This window comes from Mauremys mutica, chromosome 22 (genome assembly GCF_020497125.1).
Source record: "Mauremys mutica isolate MM-2020 ecotype Southern chromosome 22, ASM2049712v1, whole genome shotgun sequence".
NCBI classification, from domain to species: Eukaryota; Metazoa; Chordata; order Testudines; family Geoemydidae; genus Mauremys; species Mauremys mutica.
In genome coordinates, this window is record NC_059093.1 from 1,437,786 (window position 1) to 1,459,675 (window position 21,890).

The 21,890-nt window shown below is 46.2% G+C and overlaps 2 protein-coding genes across 3 annotated transcripts in view; both read right to left on the bottom strand.

Moving 5' to 3' along the window:
- Window positions 1–97: 97 nt before the first annotated feature.
- Window positions 98–3,838, bottom strand: TTC36 (tetratricopeptide repeat domain 36). 2 transcript variants are annotated; one of them, XM_044996925.1, is made up of 4 exons: window positions 3,652–3,838; window positions 2,150–2,338; window positions 971–1,261; window positions 98–390 (listed from the first exon to the last, which is right to left on the bottom strand). In XM_044996925.1, exons 1-3 carry the CDS (start codon window positions 3,764–3,766, stop codon window positions 993–995), a joined length of 573 nt encoding a protein of 190 aa, XP_044852860.1. In that variant the 5' UTR covers window positions 3,767–3,838; the 3' UTR covers window positions 98–390; window positions 971–992. The 2 variants fall into 2 exon arrangements, with proteins under 2 accessions (XP_044852860.1, XP_044852859.1); XM_044996924.1 differs by having other exon boundaries at window positions 978–1,261; window positions 3,652–3,835.
- A 1,908-nt stretch (window positions 3,839–5,746) lies between these two features.
- The window catches only part of KMT2A (lysine methyltransferase 2A), an 87,728-nt gene continuing 71,584 nt past the window's right edge, over window positions 5,747–21,890 (bottom strand). Inside the window, 8 exon segments of the mRNA XM_044996714.1 lie at window positions 5,747–11,035; window positions 12,214–12,343; window positions 12,758–12,841; window positions 13,364–13,471; window positions 13,955–14,129; window positions 15,421–15,495; window positions 16,152–16,322; window positions 17,320–17,384. Of these exon segments, the coding sequence (XP_044852649.1) occupies window positions 10,760–11,035; window positions 12,214–12,343; window positions 12,758–12,841; window positions 13,364–13,471; window positions 13,955–14,129; window positions 15,421–15,495; window positions 16,152–16,322; window positions 17,320–17,384 (1,084 nt within the window). The 3' untranslated portion in view covers window positions 5,747–10,759.

Genomic DNA, 21,890 nt, shown 5'->3' on the forward strand with positions numbered 1-21,890 from the left:
ACCGGAAGGGGCGGGGGTTTTCTGAGCACTCTTTCATTACTACTTACATCTAAAAGTGAAAAGAGCATGAATTACACCAGGACAACTGGAGCCAAGCACCAGTCAAACTAGAGAGTTTATTTGGGATAGGGAAGAACAATGCCCAAGGTGAAGCAGCGTCAGCTCTTCTCTGGAGCAGGCAAGCGTGAGAAACGGCCGCAGGGGAGGCCTGTCCGGAATACGGTGCAATTCTGATCCAGCCGATCCACTCAGGAAGTTCTAAAGCTTTACCAGAAACGACAAATGCTTCTGGGGAGGAAGGGGCTTGTGCTGGTTTGTACACAGTGCCCAGCTCCTGGGGAGTCCCTGCCAGGTGCCTCACCTGCCTGGAGGCCTCATCTGGGAACCAGCCTGTGATAAAGACACTGCAGATCATGCTCTGTGCCAGGCCAGCGGAGGCTGCCTGGACTGAGATGCCTCAGGCTCTGCAAAAGACAAACTTCCCCACAAACATCTGGGCGTTGCTCAGGATGCACCGATCTAGGCCAGTGGTTCTCACCCACAGGGCTGCAAGCAGGTTTGGCGTTAGAATTTCTAGGGCCCAGGGCAGAAAACCAAAGCCTGGCCGCACAGGACTGCAGCCCAGGGTCCGAGCCCCACCACCTGTGGCTGAAGCCTGAGCAACTTAGCTTTGCAGGGCCCCCTGTGGCGCAGGGCCATGGACAATTGCCCTGTTTGCTACCCGCTAATGCCAGCCCCGGCTTTTATATGCAGAGAAAGTTGTGCTGGCACAGTTGGACCGTGGAGTTTTTATTTTGGGGGGGAGGGGGGAGGACCTCAAAGAAAATGGCTGAGAACCCCTGATCTGGGCTCCCCTTGGCCCAGTGGAGAGCTCAGGATTCTATGTGGGGTAGGTGGAGGGCATCCTGTCTGCCTGGCCCAGCAGAATGATTCATTAGCAACCCTCTCCCCCGGAACAATCCCAGCTGACCCCTTGCCTGGACAGATGGGCTCTAGTTGCTTCCCTGGATGTCTGGGTTCTGCAGCTTCCTCATCATCTCCAACAGCATCTGGTTGCAGAGCGCTGAATAGGGGTTCATCAGGACCAGCTGGTGCCGAGCGAAGGCGCTACCCAGTCTGGCTCCCTGCTCAAAATCCTGCCTGGCATTATCTTCATGCCCCTGCAGCACATTGATGAGCCCTCGCTGTACGAAGCACTGGCATGCCACACGCCCTGTGCCCCCGCTGAGGTGCAGGGCTGTGTCCAGGTCCTGCAGGGCACCTGTGGGGAGACAGAAGGCAGAAAGGAAGAAGGGTGAACTCTGCCTGCCCTTGGTCAGTGTAATGTGCTGGAACTCAGCTGTGGGCTCCTGGGGGTTCAGATCCATGATTACTAGGCACAGCACTAGATACTTTCCATTGCCTTCTGCTGGAAGAGCGAAGTATTATCCCTCTCGTACAGATGGGGCACAGGAGAGTGACCAGAGCCATCCTCGGAGGGGGTCTCAGAGCTGAGATGCTGGAACACCATTTTCAAAATAAAACAACAGGGTCCTTTTGTGAGGACTTGTTTTAGGGTCATGAAATGTTCATTCAATAGACAAAAAAGTGCCTATTTTCTATGCTGTGCACCAGCTCCTGACCCATCCACAACATGGGCAGGTTCTCAGAGGGGAGAGATTTTCACAGTCACTTGTTCTGAATGTATCTATTATGGAACACTGACCAAGAATCATGAACATTGACCGTGAGCCCCAGTGCACCTCCAGTAGTGTCTCTACTCATCCTACTCCACTCCAAACCCCGTTCATCACCCTGAAAGCGTGTTCCTGGTAAATACAGAGCAAATTCTACCCAGTGTTACTACACATTGGAACAAACAATAGGACCAAAAAAACAGGGGCATTTCAGGACCCACAAAGGAAAGTCCTGGGTCACAGGGACATCACATGAAAAATTGGGTACCAAGTCAGGATTGAACCTAGGAGTTCCTGGCTCAGTGCTGAGCTTATAACCTACTTCTCTACCGTGTGCTATTCACATGTGCTGTGACTGCACTGCTGCCCATCAGACCCCACGCCTGGCCCAGTCCCTCCTAGAACCAGTCAGACCATCTGTTTGCAGCCCTTCCCAACGTCACTGCCAACCCACCACGACTCCCCTCATCTACCTGCCACATCCCCTCGGAGACGAAGGGCCTGAGCACGGTTGTTGTAGCACGAGGCTCGTTCTGGAAGGAGCCGAATGGCCTGGCTGAATCTCTCAAGGGCTGTGTTCACATCTCCCGATTCAGCCGCCAAAACCCCCTGCAGCTCCAGGTCTTTGACTTGCTCCAGCAGCTCTGAGGCGAAAGCTCCATCTGTGACACGCATAAAGGAAAAGCCTCATTTATGCAGCGCTTTGGGCAGACACCGAGCTTGGGGGGTGGTGGTAAAGGGGGGTGATCCCCTGTGCCAGACCAGGGCACAGTGAGGGGAGAGAGTCTCACCACCACCAGGCATGGGACAGAAGAGCCCACTGGACCAGGGGTTAATATGGGGGCTCTGCTTTCCTGATCCACCAAGGGTTGAGAGAGGTGCCCAGGCATGTCATGGGTTGCTGTGACAGTGGATCCCCGTTGGACACCTTTACTCAGGCAGGTATGCAGACTGGGCAGCAGGCTGCATTTAAATCCAACATGCAGTTTAATTTCCACACACACATTCAGATTCACCTGACCCTGCTGCCGCAGAGAGAGACCAGGAACCTCACTGCAAAGTGCGTGGGTCCTGGCCCCAAGGCCAAAGTGTCCAAGCTGCTCCCCAATGAATTGGAAGAGGAACTTTCCTGTCTCCTGCGTGATCCCTTTCCACAGGGCTGCTTGGCCCAGGGGTGGGTCCGCTGGGATCCACTCAGCCCCCTGATCCAGGCCAGACTCCTTGGTTATTTGTAACTATTTTGTGAGTCTGGGGGAAGGCGACATGGCCCTGAGATGCCTGCACAGGCACCACTCAAACCAGCTGTATTGGTGCTCATGGCAGGACAGTCTGCCAGGCCCAAGGATGCTGCAGTAACTGGCCGAATGTGGAAAGTAGGCTGAGGTGATCAGGCAGGTATTTGCTTCCAGCTTCTGTAATTGTGGCCCTGCTCTGTGGGCCCTCCCCCAATTCCCAGCTGCACCATTATCTGGTAAGGAATAATAGATGCAGGGACCTGCTGTTCTCTTCTCATCTAAGTGACAGACATGCGGCATAGCAAGAGGCAAGCAGGCAGCTCTCGTGCCTCACTTTGTCTGCATTGTAGAGATTTCCCCTCCAGGGCTGAGAAGAGCTTTCAGTCCCATTAGGGTTCAGTTAGTCCAACTGGCATGTCATGCTCTCCTTGCAGCCCTTAGCGAGCTCTGCCCTAGCTTCCAAGGCCCCATCAGTTACTGCCAGGGGAACACTGGATCATTCCACAACATCCCTGCGACTAGTTCTTCCCTGGTGTAGCTCCACTGACTTCTCTTGGATTACAGCAGTGCCATTATTCACAATGAAGACAGTTCTTCCCTTCATTAACCAGTGCCAGCGCACACCTCCTCAGTGGCAAAGTCCGCCACTGGGAAGGGTAAATCACAGCTACTGCACAGACATTGTTACCAGCAAGAATCTGAGGCCCCAGAGGTACAACTGCTGCTGAATCAAACCTCACCTTCCCCTTGGATTGTCGCTGCCTCCTCTTCCTCATCTAACCCGGGGATATCCCCAAAAGGAGTATTGGGGTTAAAGATCGTTTGCAGAACCGCTCTGTCCTTGGCTGTCGCCATGTTTAGCAGCACAGGGAGAGAGGCAGGAAAAGGCACCTCTAGCAAGCCAGGAATGAGGTCTGGAGACACAAGTGGGGAACTGGCCTAAACGCAGCCAATAGGAGTGGGGGAGGAGCCGGGGGCACCGCACTGCAGAGCAGCAGGGAAGTTAATGTTCACATGGCCCTTTGGCCGGGGCAGAAGGCTAGAGGCAGATAAAGCCTCCAGAGGGCCTGCTGGCTGTTAACTGCAGGCAAGGACAGCAGTGGAATTGCAGGGTCCAGACATTCAAAATGTCAAATATGAGCTGAACTCACTAAAACCATCGCAGGCGTTGAGGTCAGTAACAGGACGTGTGTGGGAGAGGGCAGGGAAAGGGATTCTAGCCCCACCCAAAGCACTACCAGTTTCTATTGCACAGACATGGAAATAAACTGGACGCACATTCAGGTCATTGCTAAATCTTGACAGTTTTCTTACACGCCTCCTCTGGCATTGGACTTTCCCCTCTGCATACACAGCCAAATTTGTTGTCCAAGCCCGGATCCCTGAATGTCTTGGCTAAAGAACCCTCTCATCTGGCCTGGACTCCTGCACTCTTACTCCCCTTGTGTCTTCACCATGCTTCTGCCAAGACCTTATTCTTGGGATTCTGATGTCAGGCCTCAAGTCCCTCTGCCAGCTCCTCCTTCACCTGTATATCGAATAAAAGATACTTGTCTTTACCTTCAAGGCAGTTCATAATGTTGCCCCACTCCACTTGGTGACCTACTTACCTATGGTGATGTCAACCTGTGTTCGCTTTGCCAGTGTTCCCAGTCTTCATTGCCGCAAGGCCGTTTCTCCCTCAGACACCTCCATGCTGGCTCCATGCCTGAGGAAAACCCCTGATAAAATCCCCACTGTCACTGTCTTGTCCGCCTCAGAATGCCCCTCTGGATGGTTCTCCAGGCACCACAGCAAAGGGCATTGCTGGACAGGCGACCAGCAGGGCCTGTTCTTCCCCTTCTTTCCTTCGCCCTCAACTGAAACCAGCCATCCACCATACTAACCCAGCAGGGCCAATGCCTCCCGATGCATTGGACTGTTTGTCGTATCCGCATCCCCTCGGTGTATCCGTGGCTGTTGGCTGGCTGTACAGTGCCCTGCAATGCAGCCCCAACCCCAGCGGAGGCCTTTGGGCTCTACCAGCATATAAATATTGACTACACTCATGTCGTTAACTTTCCTGCCATTGAGTTCCATAATGCTTTGAACTAATTCTGTACCACAGGCCAAGATGATAGGGAGATGCTGAATAGATGTGAATGTTTCTGTTTCCTGAAGAGCTTAGAACATGGATGCCCAATGCCACAGTAAAATCCCACACACAAGTCACAAAGTACACACACAGTCTTGGCACAGGGTCTGCTTAACACCGGGGTGATTTTTACAAATGGTGTTTCACTTGTTCTGTGACCAGGAGGGATCAAGGACTTGGGAGGGTTACTGCTGCCTGCACCATCATCTCCATAAGCAACTCTGCTCAATATCCCAGAGCTTTCAGAAGCCAATTCAAAATTGCCTTGTTTTTAGCTTCTTCCCTCTCTACATACCTTTTACCCCAGCCGCTTGTATCCCTTCATACAGCGTTAGCCACACTACTGCAGGAGACTCCTCTTCAGCTCCTGGTAAAGGTAAAGGGAGCTCGAATTCCACACCACCCATTCTCAAACCTCCCAAGCACAGTTTTCTCCCCTGTCTGTACCGTCTAACTTTTCTTTCATGACATCACTGCATGCCCTTATGTTTCAAGGTTACCTGTCAAGAACCATCCCCTTTTGAGGCAGGGACTCATTTCTTTCGCAGTGCAACAGTCACATCTATGGCACTACAACACAAATAGTAATAATGAAGCCACAATACCAATGTGTCTTTTCTGAAGAAAGGGTGATTCACATGATGAGGCTGAGCGCCTTCTCTCCAGCTTTTTAAAAATAAAGCAAATCAAGAGTCACCCTCTGCAGCAATAAACTTGACATGTTTATTAATTAAACTATCACTTAAATAAAAAAAAGTGCATAGAAAATAAACATGTTTAAAAACTCCTTTTTGTTTTTTACAATTATATACACTTTTTTATTTTTACATTCAGTCTTTCGCAGAGCTTTCAGCATTGTTTTTTAACTATTAAAGTAATTCCTTCGTCCCTGTGACAGGGAGTTAACACTGATGTACTTTAGACATTTCCTTTTTTCTTTTTTTTTTCCTTTTTTTTTAAAACCAGAAGCTTGGAAGAACACAAGAAAAAAAGAAATAAAAAGATCTGTTATACATGATAAGTTGTCGAGAAATGTATTATTTCTAGAACATAACCTTGCCATTGTAGAGCTTTTTTTTTTTTTGAACAATTATTCACCTACCTGTATTTACTAAAGAGACTGTTAAGTTTAATAAAAGAAACACCACAAGTATAGTTCTTGGTTGATAGACAAAGCTACAGTACCTTGTTAAAAAGATACCAGGAAAGCACAGAACACATTTTCTCTATATGCAGGTGGTACTCCAACATTCATAACCAAAATAAAATAAAAAAAAAATCCAGAAAAAAAAAAACCAACCCAAAAACAAGTTGTACAAGTACTGACTGGTAACATTGAAGGTCAGAAAAATCCTCAAGCAGGGAACCTGTGGGCTAAGTATTTCATTGCTGCAGCAAGCTCCTGAATGTGAATGCTGTCACTCTTCAGGCTGAGATGTTCTGCACTAGTGCCAAGCAAGCCCCCTTCGGTTTACATTTGTTAACCCAGAAGTACACAGCTTGATTATTTTTCCTGCCTTTGTTAACAACTGTAACACAATCCTTATCTATAGTGTTAAGAGAATTAAAAGCCATGGACCGATACTGAACTAGGCTTCATTACACGGTGCATTACTATATTAGTTCCTATATATATATCATATTTATAGTTATAAAAAAAACTCGCAAGTGTGTTGAGTATGGACCAGTAGTATGGGTTTGAATGGCATGATTCTGCACAAAGACCATCTTGCTGAAGAACCTGGTATTGCTTGGAAATGAAAGAAAATGAAAGAAAAAGATTATACCCAGCCCTTTGCAATGACCCGCTTTTCCTTTAAAAAAATTGGTTTGTACAAATAAAAATAAACGCCGTAAGGTTTGACTTTTAGTATTTTCAGATATCATGATCTATGTCAGTCCTTATAAAATATACATTCATATACGAGGAAGCTGCATTGTGCTCACTATTAGCCTGGGCAGGACAGGGGTAAAGGGCACATAGGCATGTGTCTTACCGATGAATCATTGAAAACTTAAATACTAGCTGCCAAGGCTTCTCCCCACCTTCCTTTTATTTGTTTAAACCTGTAAGTGACTGGAAACCTCTGTGCTGGAGATAGACTGGTGAGAACAATGGAAGTGGAGAGCCATGGGGATCCCGACCCGGCCTGTAGGTCAGCACAATTCAGCTTCTCTGGTTTACAGACAGTTTCACTGGCCACAGTGGCTGCTAGGTAAGGCAGCCACAACAGGTATAGCAGCAAAGCATTCAGTGAGCTGGATCTTCTACCACATTCTAGCCTGATCCATTTGCGCTCTCAGTCCTCACAGTAGAGGAAATTTCTAGTGCCCGGTTCTCAGAGGGACTCAGGTGGTATCTCTCTTCTGTTTTCTCCTTCACTTATTTTTCCCCCCCTCTTCTTGTGTTTTTTTCCTAAGGGGGTTTGTGGGAGCAGTGTTTCCTGATCAGAGCTTGCTCTTAGTGTGGATTTCTGGTGAGGACTCAATTTTGCTTATCAAATAGCTGATAGCTACACAGATTTTTGGCAAGAGACAAGAATGGGATTGTTGTCAGCTGCAGAGGCTGATTCTCTGCCAGATTAAGGGATATCAGCAGGAGGGAGAAGGGAAAAATGATTGAACTAGACCATTCTGAAGTTAAAATTCACTGGTGCGTCCAGCACTGGAACTGTCCCCCAGCACTGCCATGAAGAGCTGTCTCTAGGGATGCTGAGCTGAGATTTCCCCAGACATGCTTTCTGGCCTCTCAGTGTGTGCGCATTCCCAAACTGTCAGTGCATCAAATCATTTCAGTAACACGTGCAGCTTTGACTTTGATTTTTCCTTTAAAAAAAGTTTTACAAAATAATAATCACACAGTGCAATAAAAAAAGGAAACAGCAATTCCTGACCCTTCTGAGTGCTGCATTTCATTCTCAGGTCAGAGGAAGAGGTCTCTGGGGTTGAATGGCACAGATACATAGTGCTAGGCGGTGAGCGCTAAGGAGTTATTAGTCAATGCTGTCCAATTTCCATAGGTGGCTGCTGATGCTGTTTCACAGCAGCCTTTCAATTTGCTAATTCAGCAATTTGTAGATGGCCTGTCCACAGGGACACATGAGAGGAGTGGGTGTACATTATAATTTTACTATTCAAAGGAAAAATTCATATGTTTCCAAGTGAGAGGCACTCGGGGCTGAGAAGTGCATTGGTGGGTACAAATCCTACACCTGTTCCTAACAATGATGGTGAACAAAGGCAGGGCTGGGGTTCTATTGCTTTGCTCAATTTCCACAGGACCAAGTTTCTCTGGTTGAAGAGTTGAGAATTTTCCAAGAATGAAAACCCACTCTGGCTCTTTATCCAGTGAAGCTGCTTTAGAAGCACAGTAGTGAGTGATAGGAAGCTGGCTGTCCCTGCTACCAATCACAGTCCTGGGCTAAAGTTAAAGTGATCTCTCCAGAGATGGAGGGACCACTCACTAGTAAGTATCCTGGCAGAATCAGTGAATTACTGAGGAGGACACATCTGCTCTGCAAGATTTAAGTGGAAAGAGCAAGGTGGAAAAATTCGTATTTCCTGCCATATTCCTAATTCTGAGCTCTGAACAAACTAATTAGCAATTGTTACCCCCTCTCCTTCACCTTTCTATACATGGAACAGTGGCATGTGTCAAGGCAGAATCATGCCTCTTCCTGCCCAGCGGTAAGAAAACTGTACCAAAAAATGTTAACACAGACGTTCAAATAAAGTTCCACTGAGTCAAACTCCTCCTGAGTTGGGTGATTGTTCCCCATGCCCTCTCTCCCTTGACAAATCAAGATAATTAAGGTCCAGCCAAAGCTTCCAGGAAACAGTTACTTAAGTCAACAAGGCAGAACAAGATTAAAAGTAAAATAAAAATAAAAGTATCCCTCTCTCTGGAGGAAGGATCAGACTATGTCCAGCCAGATATTTCCTATAACCATCCTATGAAAATAAACACAGATTATCTTAAATTAGGATAATACCACTGTTTAAAAATAGCCTTGTCATAAGTGCTTTTCCCTATGAAGTGCTTCTCATAGAAAAATATACAAAATATATTTACATTTATAAAACCTTAAATACTACACTGTAAACAGAACAGAGTAAAATCCAATCACTTAATTTAACAGGGTTGGGGCTTTTTTTTTTTATTTTGATCCAAAAGGGGGGTGGGGGTGGGGAATTATCCCGTTTGAACTAGGACTAGTGTCATTCTGTTATGCTTTTAAAATGGATTTACTATTTCACTCAGGTGGGTTTAATTGTGGCAGTTGCAAACAGGTTTCCTGAACACGTTTAAATGCTACAAGGAGTATGCTCAGACTGTTAGTGTTTGGCCTTGCATGTCTACTGAGCCTTTATACTCCCCTTTTGGTGCCTATTCCTATGTCTTACAAGGAAGATTGACGTAACCGTAACCTAGAAATGGATCTAGAGAGAGGGATGTGCTTAGAGAACTCACTCATTTGCCTGATTCATTTATCCTACTACATTATTTAAACCATCTGAGCAGAGCTTCTCCAGCTGACATCTCAGCAAATCGCCCTTGCTAGTTTCTGTTTGGGAGTACTAGAACTGCTCTCCATTTCTGACAGCTGCAGGTCCTGCTACTCCGCTCATGGATTTCCATTGCTTGGACAGACTCAGAGGCAGGGAGGCAGATCTCTATGTGGCTGGAAAACCCTTCAGCTCACTAGACCAAAGAAGAGTGACCATTTCTGATGGCAGAAACATGGGAGAAGAGTTGTTTCTACTCTACAAAGGACTTAATTACTGAAACAAGGCCTTTGCTACCAAGGATTTCCACTTTGGGCTGTAAATCCTGAAGAGTGAATCACTGTAATCAGTTGGTATAAACCCAACACAGCCCCTTCCTTTACTAAAGATAGCCAGGAATTCTCTTACACAAAAACAGGAATTTCAGAGGAAAATGCTACTGAAACCCTTTTCGGTTCACTTACAGGGTGCTGTAGGTTACCCTAGCCTTATTTAATCTTCCCAGGCCCCAATAAAGGACAGACCAACCAAGATAAATGCACTGGGCCACCTACAGCTGCTCTAAGAAGTCTGATAAGACCCAGCCTGCTCACAAATAGTGTTTTGGAAATGCATGGTGGAAGGAACCAGACACTCAGAACGTCCTTCACTGAGCTGGTTGATGGGATACAGTCTCTCTCCTGGAGAAAAGCTCAGTCAAGTACTGGGCTTTTTAAAATTATGACACCGCAAGCGAAGGAAACTGAAAACCCCACATTGCCGTTCCTGGCAAAGCTGGTCACGGAGTCCTGACAAACCAGAAACAACAAAGAAGGACAAAATCTGAGGCATCTACCCATATATGGGTTTTGGTCTGTTTTGCCTCATCCATCCACCCTTCCCCTCTCCCGCTCACTATCCCACAATGACAGACAAATACTGGAGGGGGGGAAAAAAGGGGGCGGGGGGGCAGTGGAAAAAGTATAACAATCATATTGAGGATCTTCTCTGATCATCCGTGTCTTTCACAAGGATAAGTGTGCGCATGTGAGACATGAAGATGTGGACTCCGACGGAGAAGCGCAGCCATCACTTACGTCCCTGAGCCCCAGTCAATCTTCATTTCCGTCTCTGTCCTCCCCTCTCCCTCCCCAGTGGCGGGAAGGAAATGCATTGTAACTTTGGTTTGCCCCAGGCCATTCAGGGCTCACTCACAGCTCATGAAAGTTTTAGTTTAAGAATTTCCTGCACTTCTTGGCGCCACAGTTACAAGGCAGTTTGTTGCTGGCGTCTTCAATGGGGAATTTGTAGTCATAAGTGAGTTCCTCCCCGCGGTAGATTTTGCGCATGGCGAAGATGACAATGTGTTTCTGGCCATCAATGTTGATGACACGGGAGTAACAGTTGGGCTCACATGAGTGGTTGATGAAGCGGGCTGCATTTCCATGCATAGTGGCATCTACCACTTCGGAGTCATCAATGCGGAACATGTAGCAGCCAATCCCCTGGACGTGGAGGAAAGAAAAGCATTTAGAGTTTAGGGAAGCCAAGAGTCCCTCTCCCCTGCCTGGAGTTTCAGGAGATTGTTTATTACCATAACTAAACAAGAGAAATCAAAATGTAGTCGGTGTGGAACCATGATCTCTTTAGAATCCTGCAGCCATTCTTCAGTTATAAGGTACTTGCTTGAGCCATTTTATTCTCAGACCCTTTGAATCCGAAGTGCTGATGCAGGGCTCAAATATTTCCTAAGCCTTTGGAGGAAGCAAAGGAAGTGCTGCTAGAGCTCTAGTCAGTGCTGGAAAAACTGGGAAGTCTAGAACCCCAAACTACAGAGTTCAGGTGCAATTTTCACACCTATTGAAGTTTGCACTATACATTTACTTGACTCCCTTTAACCCACCTTTGCAATCCCCCCAGACCAAGTCTGGCCAGGATCAGGGCCCATTCTCTACAAACTGCTGCTGGAGGTCATAACACTGCATTGCAACTGGACTTTAAAACTAGTGACTTCACCACAAACATGTTTTAGCTCTGTCCGAAAGCACTTGGGACGTCACAAATGTGATACTTCCCTCCTTTTCATAATTATTTTCAGTTCAACATTATTCTGCAAATGCCTACGTCAACACAAACAGAAAAGAGTCTTCAAGAAGAAATTGCTGATATGTATAGGAGAAGTTGCCAACAATGGGCATTTAATTCAGGCCTTCTCCAAAGCAAACACACATCAGAATGTAAAATCTGTTTGGCCTCTACAATTTATGTTGTCAGATGAATTATCTAGTGGTTTGAGCACAGGAATAGCAGCCAGAAACTCTTCTGTTCTCATCTTGGCTATGACACCAATCCCCTCTCTGAACTGGGGCAAACAGCTTAGCTCCTCTGCCTTCGTTTCCCCATCTATACTCCTTACCCCACAGAAGGCTGTGAGGGTCAGCTGTTTGTACAGTACACTGAAGATTAGGAGTACTATGTAAGTGCTAATATTTTATAAGACTCCACACATTAGGGCGTATATTTTTTCCATAGTTACACAGGGTTTCAGTTCCATAACCGCTGTGAAAGACAATTATCTGTTTCCTTTTGGGAATGCTCCCTTCAGCTCGCCAACCAGAGAAAAGTGCTGTGAATGGGTTTAATTGTGCCTTTTACAAATGCTGATGAAAGCCACAGAACTCACCTTGCTATCATAGTACTTCTCTCGTTTGTCAGTGAGGATGGAGCGAATGACATTGCCTGAATATTCAATCACCATCTCACCTGCATCAATGTTCCTTTTGCAGAATAGGCCCCGGCCATGGATGGGAGACCTAGTAAAAAGAAACAAGGTAAGAGAATATATCAACCAACGCAACTGGACCATGTTGTATCAACTGAAGATCAGAAAACCTTAGCACACAGGCTAACTCTTCATCCAAGGGGTGAAGAGTTTGACTCTCCTCACTGTGTTTTTATCACATGCAAGTAACCTACACATTTTTAGCTTCCCTTCCCACCCCAAAAATAAATGCCTGAGCTATCACCAAGGTGAGCTGGCAGGAATAAGTGGTTTGTACTGAGGATCAGCTTTTTAAAGATTTGACTTGAAAACAAGGAAAGAGAAGAGATGAAGGGAGAGAGAGAACTCTTTCCCTTCAACATTCCAGTCGGACTTTAGAAAGGGATTTCAATTTTTAATCTCCTTCTGCCCTAGACAGAGTTAAAGCACCAGAGTAAAACCATACCTGTAGACACCAACTGCCTCCTTGGAGGTCTTCTTCAAGTGTCGGAATCGCATGGGCATTGGCAGATCCATACTAGTTGCCCTCCTAGAACAAAGAGACACTGCTAAGTGATCACCTTTATTCGAGAGCCCATGCCAAGCATTAGTCGGTATAGTTTCAAAAATATTAACATTTAGTCACTGTGACACTGCAGCCCAATGCCCACTGAGAAAGCAACCAAGATTAATACAGTGTATTTTTCTATAAATCTTATATTATAAAGCTGTTCTTAATTCAACCTCAGATCTCAGACAAACTCCTTACTGCTAACCAGCTCTCCTCTTCTGCACATTTAATATAAGTAAACTTTTTTGCCTTATTCTCCCAGAATTCTGATCAGAACATCCTGCAGTAGCATGAAAACAGATTAGAGAGGGGCTGGCCATGTTCAGGAGCCAGCTCCCCTGCTAATGCAGGACTGTCCTCTACAATCTATTTTCTAGTGTTTTGTACATTTAAAGTTGTAACACCACACCTCCAGGTGCAATAGACAAGACCAAAATATTTGGCTTTTCTTCTTAGTACCCTCCCCTTTTCCTTGTTGGAGACATAAATCCAGTTGCATACCGAGCAGACTTCAGCTGCACTTCCTCCTCTTCCTCATCATTGGGGTTGTATTCTGGTGGCTGTCGGTGTTTAGAAGCCAGGAAATTGAACATATCAAATGCTGACTTCCTGGAGGGCAAAGAACATGTGTATTACTGGCAAAGTTAGTTTTCAACAATATCTTGGCTGCTGCAAGGGCTATGTGCGTCTGCTACTCTATCGCTTCTCTGGCCTAACTTTCATTTCCTTCTCAGTGATTCATGCTCACCTCAGGTGCTGATCAAAGCTCTGTAAGGCAGCAACATCAAATAAACATATTCTTTAGGATTGTGAATGGAAGTGGTAAAGTGAGCGGTCTTATTAATTTCCATTTCCTACTGCTTGGCAAAGCTAAGAGCAACAGAAGAAGTACTAGAGCTGCATGAAGGCTCAGGAATATACAGGCCATCAGTTTACATTTGGAAGATACCATTAAACCTATAATCTTGTTTTTAGTTTAAAGCTTAAATTTTGTAGAAGTTTACAGTTTATGCCCCCTCACTTGCCAGGGAAAGTCTCTTACTCTGGCTAGTAGACTGGTCAAGTCCCGCCCATCAGAAAGCTCACACTTACCTGAGGTGGACTTCAGCCCGAGCAGAGCCATGTGGATTCAGCGGGGGTTCATTGGTCTCCTCTGGTTTGTGGAACCTAAATTTGTAATTGTGGCAATGCTTTGCTCCATAAAGCTGCTCAATCAGGAACACAACAGCATCATGGAGAATCCCCAGCATCCTCAAACCATTCACACCTAGAACAAGGACAAAAGGAAAGGGTAAGAAACCATGAGTCAGTGAAGACCGGCAGCCTGGAAAATAAACTGGCTCATTAGAAACCAGTGGAAGCTCCTGCCAGATCCCATCTAGGACAGTGGCGTTTAGATAGTGATTAAGTTGGTCAGAATGCGAACTCCTATAGCAGGCGTATAAACTAATAAAAACCCCACACTGGAGCTTATAGGATAACTCTGGGCATTCCACTTGTATGCTATGCAGTCACATTAGTGCTTCATAGACTTTAAGGTCAGACGGGCCTATTCTGATAATCTAGTCTGACCTCCTGCACACGCAGGCCACAGACCCTCACTCACCCACTCCTATAATAGACCCCTAACTTCTGGCTGAGTTACTGAAGCCCTCAAATCATGGTTTAAAGACTTCAAGTTACAGAAAATCCAACACTTACACTAGTTTAAACCTCCAAGTGACTAGTGCTCCATGCTGCAGAGGAAGATAAACCCCCCCCAGGATCTCTGCCAATCTGACCCAGGGGGAAATTCCTTCCTGACCCCAAATATGTGGATCATATAGACCCTGAGCATGTGGGTAAGACCCACTGGCCAGTCACCTGGAAAGAATTCTCTGGAGTAACTCACAGCCCTCCCCCCTCTAGTGTCCCATCGCTGGCCGTCGGAGGTATTTGACGCTAGCATCGTAGCTAGATCGGCTACATGCCATGGTAGGCGGTCTGACCTGAAGCGAGGAGATTTCTGTTCATACCATGTTGTTAAACAACTTCATGGCAGAACTCCAGGACACATCTAAATTAGTGCCATTTGTGCCACTAACACAGAATAAAAAGGTCAAATAGGCTCAGGTGGCCAGCCACCATACATTAAGAGAAGTAGCATAATTTTCTTATTTGAAAAAGTAGCGAAATTGCCTAAGCTTTGTACAATAAAAGCCCAACATTTCACAGCAAATGTAGCTTGCTCAGTGATCAAACACAAACCCTGACACAAAGTAACACATCAGGTAATAAGCGAGAAAATCACTGGCCGGATCATTCTCATTTAAAAGTTACTGTTGCTGCAATATTGGAGCTTTTGATTTATGCAAACCTTGAGGAGTTTTGCCCTCTTAAATCAAAATATTTACTGCCGAAAATGTTTCTCCTTTAAAGAAGTGAGCTGTCTATAAGCAATTGACCTTTTTCTTCTAAAGACTCTACTCTTGTTTGACAATTTCCTCATGACATTGGTTTATCTGCTCTTAAAATACACTTGCTGGCAAAAAGGAAACAACCTCAGTGCTTGGTATTACCTGCAAATGATAGCTGCTTCAGACGGGCATTGGAACGAGCTTCTTGAACTTTATCAGTCAGTGATTTCCAGGCATCTGTGATTAGGAAATGGAAGACAAAACAATAAAAGAAGTTTTGCATCTATCGGACATCAGGAGTAACTGGAACAGCTGCTCAGTACATCTCTTGATTGTCTTCTCATTCAGCGAGGTCTGCAGTAATGTATCCAAGTCCAGAGGGTGTGCGTGTATGCGTATGCACACAGCACCTATCAGTATCTAGCAAAACATTTGTGGCAGAGTGCGACTAAGCCATGTGGCAAATATAAAGAGAAGTGCAATCAGTGGCCATAAACTCATCACTTCTCCTGTAGTTATACAGTTTTCACCCTCTCCAAAAAAACTTATTGGTGCACAGGCAAATAAGTTGCTTTAGCAATGACATTTGAAACAAAATTTAGATGACCTAATGCTTGGTCTGTGTTAATGCTCTGTTTTGTCCCAGCACTCCTTTATATACCAACAACACTGTTGGGCAGTGCATTCAAGACAAAGTGGGGCAATGCAGACATGTAACACAAACCAGGCACTCTGGCATAGGATTTTGTTCCAAAGCTTTATGTCTAAGAGAAGACAAGTCTATTCTGAAGAAGCCTGATACAGAGAGCACAATTTCTCAAAAAGCATCTTTTGTTTTTAACCTCTGGGAACAAAGCTCAGAGAAAGTTGCAATCAGAAATCATTGTCCTCACCTTCAATACTTTCTGCACAGATCTGAAACCCATCATCACTTGAGATCTCGAACACTAGTCCTTTCTTTGGCTTCTTCTCACCAAGGCTTTCTTTCCTCTTCTGTTCTTGCTGCAGCCAAAACATGAGTGGGGAGCTGAAAGTGCCTTCCTCCTCCTCAGGAGCTTTGGATCCTGGAAGACAGACAGACAGACAGACCAATATGAAGATACACCTGGGCAGAATGAAGCTTTATTGTACCTCCCACCACCAAACAAACAGATACTTAATGGTGAAAAGAATTTGTCCCTGATTTGAACAATGGATGATTATTTCTAAGAAGCCATCAAAATTTAAGTATCATTCTTAGTAGGAGGTGCCTCCCTTATCAGTGTGCCTGGGTTACTCCCTAGTTTTGAGATCCTTTTCATGCAAACGAACTCCTGGTTGCTTTAGAGGTTAATACAACCTGTAGAATCTGTAAGGCAATTTAACATCTAACTCGGCATGGAGAACAACATACACTATAGTAATCAGCTGTACAGTTTCAGCAGAATCCATGTCCACATGCAGGCATGTGGACTCAGCCAGAACAATTCTGCTAATGATATTAAGTGACTTGTTCAAGTTCCACAATAATGGACTACCTGCTGAACCGCCTGCCATCACCAGTGGCAACGGGAATTATAAAATGGGAAAACAAAGACAGGTCTCTCCATGAACCATACTCTAGGGGAGCTACAACAGGAATATCAATTTCTGGTGATGATGAACAGAAAGAAAACTGCAGTTAATGGGACAACAGCTTTACCACCACAATTTTAATTCTGTTCTCTGTATATGGGCATTCTAAAGTCTGGAACGGGACTTTCTAAAGTCTGGAGCTATTCTGGAGCTCTCATTTCCTAATCAAGAACTGAGGTCCTGAGCATGGACTTTAAATTCATTTAAAAAGTGAAAGCCAGATTACACCGCAACATGAGAACATAAAAATCAAAGTTGCAAGTTTCTACACCTACAACCACACATGCAATTCATATTACTGTGACTGGAACATAGCTCCCTCCAAAACTAGCAGAAAACAATACAGTGGCTACTAAGAGTTCTTTAAAGCGGTCAAACATGAAAGTGACTACATAGTTCAACACCAAAGACTGCCAAGAAACTGCATTTTTGGAAGACGTGACATACCTGTATTTTCTTGCTCATTTGCTGTGTTCTGCACTGACTGTGGCTCTGTAAGAACTGCCATTTGCCTTGGGGAAAAGGGAAAAAAATGAAATATAAATGCTTGGCAATAAACCACCCCACAGAAGGCAACTCCTGTTTTTTTTCTATGGCTGAGCCATCTAACCAGTTGGGGTTGTTTGTGTTTCACAGAGACAATGTCAACTTGAATATTTTTAAATTGATTAAATATAAAAATTTCTAGTTTCTAATAGAGCGTAGTTTAAATAATACTCTTATTCCAAATATGTTTATATGAGTTTTTCAGTTCTCCAGTAGCTGTTTATAAGGATCCTTTCAGAAAGGGAGAAACTGACTGTGCAAGAGAACAGTGAACCTGCATGCCTGTGACCAAAAGCACCTCAGTATTCACACCCTGCACATTACTGTAATCATCTCTGTACAAAATATGCCTTGAAAGTTATATTGGAAAACTAATCACTCACTGGTCAATAATATCATGGTGAAATGTATGTAATCCATAAATCACAAACCACACAGCCCTAACTAGACAAAAGTTGATTGCGCCCCAGAACTTCAAAATGCCTTATACTGACAGACTCAAGGAGCTCAAAGGCAAGGTTAAGAAGTGACTTGATTACAGTCTATAAGTATCCACATGAGGAATAAATACTCAATAATGGGATCTTCAATCTAGGAGAGAAAGGTCTAACAAGCCAACGTCTGGAAGCTGAAGGTAGACAAATTCAGACTGGAAATAAGGTGTACATTTTTAACAGTGAGAGTAATTAACAAGTGGAACAATTTAGCAGGGGTCATGGTAGATTCTCCATCATTGAGAATTTTTAAATCAAGATTGGACTTTTAAAAAAAAAAAAAAAAAAAAAAAAAGATCTGCTCTAGGACTTATTTTGGGGGCGTTCTATGGCCTGTATTATATAGGAGGTCACACAGTGGTTTCTTCTGGCCTTGAAATCTACGGGCTTGTCTACACTAAAAGCCGTGCCGCTAAAAGTCTCGCAGTGTAGCTGCTGTTTCTCAGCTCTCCTGCCGACAAAAAACTTCCACCCCCAATGAGCGGCATTTGCGTTGTTGGCAGGAGAGCGCTCCTACCGACCGCGTGCTGTTCATACCGGCACTTGTCACGGCAAAATTTCTGTCTTTTTTGGGGGGGAGGGGGGGGGAGTGTTAACACCTCTGAAAGAAAAAACTTTTGTCGTTTAATTGTCAGTGTAAACATAGCCTATGAATCCATGCACAAAGAATACAAGCTGGAAAAGGAAAAAAACAAACAAACTAGTTTTTAGATTATTTCAGTATAGAAATCTTAGTGTTACCTGTGACTACAGTAGGTACAGGTACAAGGGGCCAGATGCACCATTGAATAATTTCAGCTTTATGCTGTTGTAACGCTTAGCATGCATTCACACTACAGAATTAACTTGTGTGATCCACCCTCAAGTTATTTCCCTCGTGCCTGAATGTCACAAAGGAGAGTGGCTTCACTAGAGAACAGCAGCCAAGCTTGGGGGAGCAGAAAGGCTATCGTGACCTTTATCCACACTGGCATTTTACTCACTTGTGTGTAGCACTAAGACTTCCTGGGATACATCCCATGGTTCATAGCACCACCGTGCAACTCTATGTTTTTGGTGTCTGGAGAGAGAACCTATCCTGGGCAGAAATAGTATGAACCTGACAACTCATTAAAGTAAATCAGTTCCGGCTTGGAGCACTCAACATTTCTGTCCATTACCTTCATTCCAACTTGGAGGCAAGGCATGGATCCAACTCAGAAAAAAAACCAATCTATAGCAATTGTTGGCACTAGTACAACTCTCATTTTGGCAGGAGGAAGAAACAGGGCATATGGCATGGGGGAGGGGGAGGCAGCAGCTTGTCACCATGCAGAAGTGATGGTATGCTTTCTTAAGGAGAGCAAAAAGCTACATGCACAGCTGGAAAATAGGAGACAGTTGATTGGCGGTTCTGGATCAGGCCCTTAAGCACTGAGTGATGAGACTACATCACCAAGCAGCCATGAGACCACTAAGAGTGGGCCACACTCCCGGAGTTGTGTGAGAAGCACCATCCAAGCAACTGGCAGTACATTGAGATAATGTCTTCCTGGAGGCCATTCTAAAAAAAAATTGAGCTTTATGCCAAAGATAGATCAGTGCAGTTGCTGGTACTGGCAGCTGAGTGTGACTGTGGAGAACGAAGGCTCAGCAAGCCTAGATGTAGTGGCAAGGGACTTCTGGTCAGGAAACAGGAAATAGATAGCAAGAAAAGGCCATATGGTAGTAGCCACAAAGGATTGTGGGTGGGTATTGGAGGACTGATGACCCTCACAGGGTTGCAGAAAACCATACACCCTTGCCCCACCCCCATTGTCTCCGAGGCCTTGCCCCCTGCTCACTCCATCCCCCTGACATCACTCTCGCTCATTTTCACCAGGCTGGGGGTTGGAGTGCAAGAGGGGGTGAGGGCTCCAGCTGCGGGTTCTGGAGTGGGGACAGAGATGAGGGGTTTGGGGTGCTGGAGAGGCTCCGGGGTGGGGCGCAGGACGGGGTGAGGGCTCCGCCTGAGGGTGTGGCTCTAGGGTGCAGCCAGGGATGAGGGATTTGGAGTGTAGGAGGGGACTCCTGGCTGGGGGTGCGAGAGGGGTAAAGACTCTGGCTGGGGGTGCAGGCTCTGGAGTGGGGTCAGGATTTGGGGTGCAGGAGGGGTCTCAGGGCTGGGGCACAGGAGGGGGTGTGGGCTCTGGGTGGCGCTTACCTCAGGCGGTTCCTGGGAAGCAGCAACATCTCCCTCCAGCTCCTAGGTGGAAGCGCGACCATGTGGCTCTGCATATTGCCCGCAGGCGCTGCCCCCTCAGCTCCCATTGGCCGCGGTTCCTGGCCAATGAGAGCTGCTGAGCTGGTGCTGGGGGCGGGAGCAGCACTCAGAACCCCCCATGGCTGTCCCTCCACCTAGGGCTCAGGAGGAGATGCCAGCAGCTTCCCGGAAGCCACGCAGATCCGGTTAGCCTGCCTGCACTGCCAACAGGACTTTGGTGGCTCTGGTCAGCAGTGCTGACCAGGCCGTTAAGAGTCCCTTTTTGACCGGGCATTCCAGTCGAAAACCAGACACCTGGCAATCCTAGGCTCTCAACTGTCGTGCTATGACACTGGCCTGTGGCCACATTATAGATAGTTGGAGTTAGTGGTTCTTGAGGGAAGCTCAAGGTCTGTCCCATTACCCCAAGTCATGACAGCTAACTTGTTTTACAGCTTACACCACACACAGGTCATCATGGAAGACATGAGATGCACTGTCCTAAGGATGGGGGTTCCACGACCACCACTCCCAAGGGAAGGAGGCGGGTGGTGGTGGTGGTGGTGGTCGGGGACTCCCTCCTAAGTGGGACTGAGTCATCTATCTGCCGTCCTGACTGGGAAAACCAAGTAGTGTGCTGCTTGCCAGGAACTAGGATTCACGATGTGACAGAGAAACCGACAAGATTCTTCAAGCCCTCAGATTGCTACCCCTTCCTGCTTCTCCACGTGAGCACCAATGATACTGCCAAGAATGACCTTGAGCGGATCACTGCAGACTACGTGGCTCTGGGAAGAAGGATAAAGGACTTTGAGGCTCAAGTGGGGTTCTCATCCATCCTCCCTGTGGAAGGAAAAGGCCCAGGTAGAGACCGTTGAATCGTGGAAGTCAATGAATGGCTACGCAGGTGGTGTCAGAGAGGCGGCTTTGGATTCTCTGACCACGGGATGGTGTTCCAAGAAGGAGGAGTGCTAGGCAGAGATGGGCTCCACCTAACGAAGAGAGGGAAGAGCATCTTCTCTAGCAGGCTGGCTAATCTGGTGAGGAGGGCTTTAAACTAGGTTCACCAGGGGAAGGAGACCAAAGCCCTGAGGTAAGCGGGGAAGTGGGATACCAGGAGGAAGCACGAGCAGGAGAGCACAAGACGGGAGGATTCCTGCCTCATACTGAGAAAGCAGGATGCCTGGGAAACAAGCAGAGAACTGGAAGTCCTGGCACAGTTAAGGAATTATGATGTGATTGGAACAACAGAGACTTGGTGGGATAACTCACATGACTGCAGTACTGTCATGGATGGATATAAACTGTTCAGGAAGGACAGGCAGGGCAGAAAAGGTGGGGGAGTTCCATTGTATGTAAGAGAGCAATATGACTGCTCAGAGCTCCGGTATGAAACTGCAGAAGAACCCGAGAGTCTCTGGATTAAGTTTAGAAGTGTGAGCAACAAGGGTGATGTCGTGGTGGGAGTCTGCTACAGACCACCAGACGACGGGGACGAGGCGGACGTGGCTTTCTTCAGGCAACTAACAGAAGTTACTAGATCACAGGCCCTGCTTCTCATGGGAGACTTCAATCACCCCGATATCTGCTGGGAGAGCAATACAGTGGTGCACAGACAATTCAGGAAGTTTTTCTAAAGCGTAGGGGACCATTTCCCGGTGCAAGTGCTGGAGGAACCAACTAGGGGCAGAGCTCTTCTCGACCTGCTGCTCACAAACAGGGATGAATTAGTAGGGGAAGCAAAAGTGGATGGGAAC

What these genes read in the sequence shown, in the direction of transcription:
- TTC36 (XM_044996925.1), bottom strand. Translation starts at nt 3,766, where the DNA reads ATGGCGACAGCCAAGGACAGAGCGGTTCTGCAAACGATCTTTAACCCC. An exon ending in AGCGACAATCCAAGGGGAAG is followed by an intron (nt 2,339 to 3,651) that starts GTGAGGTTTGAT and finishes TGCGTGTCACAG; the next exon opens with ATGGAGCTTTCGCCTCAGAG. An exon ending in TCTCCGAGGGGATGTGGCAG is followed by an intron (nt 1,262 to 2,149) that starts GTAGATGAGGGG and finishes GTCTCCCCACAG; the next exon opens with GTGCCCTGCAGGACCTGGAC.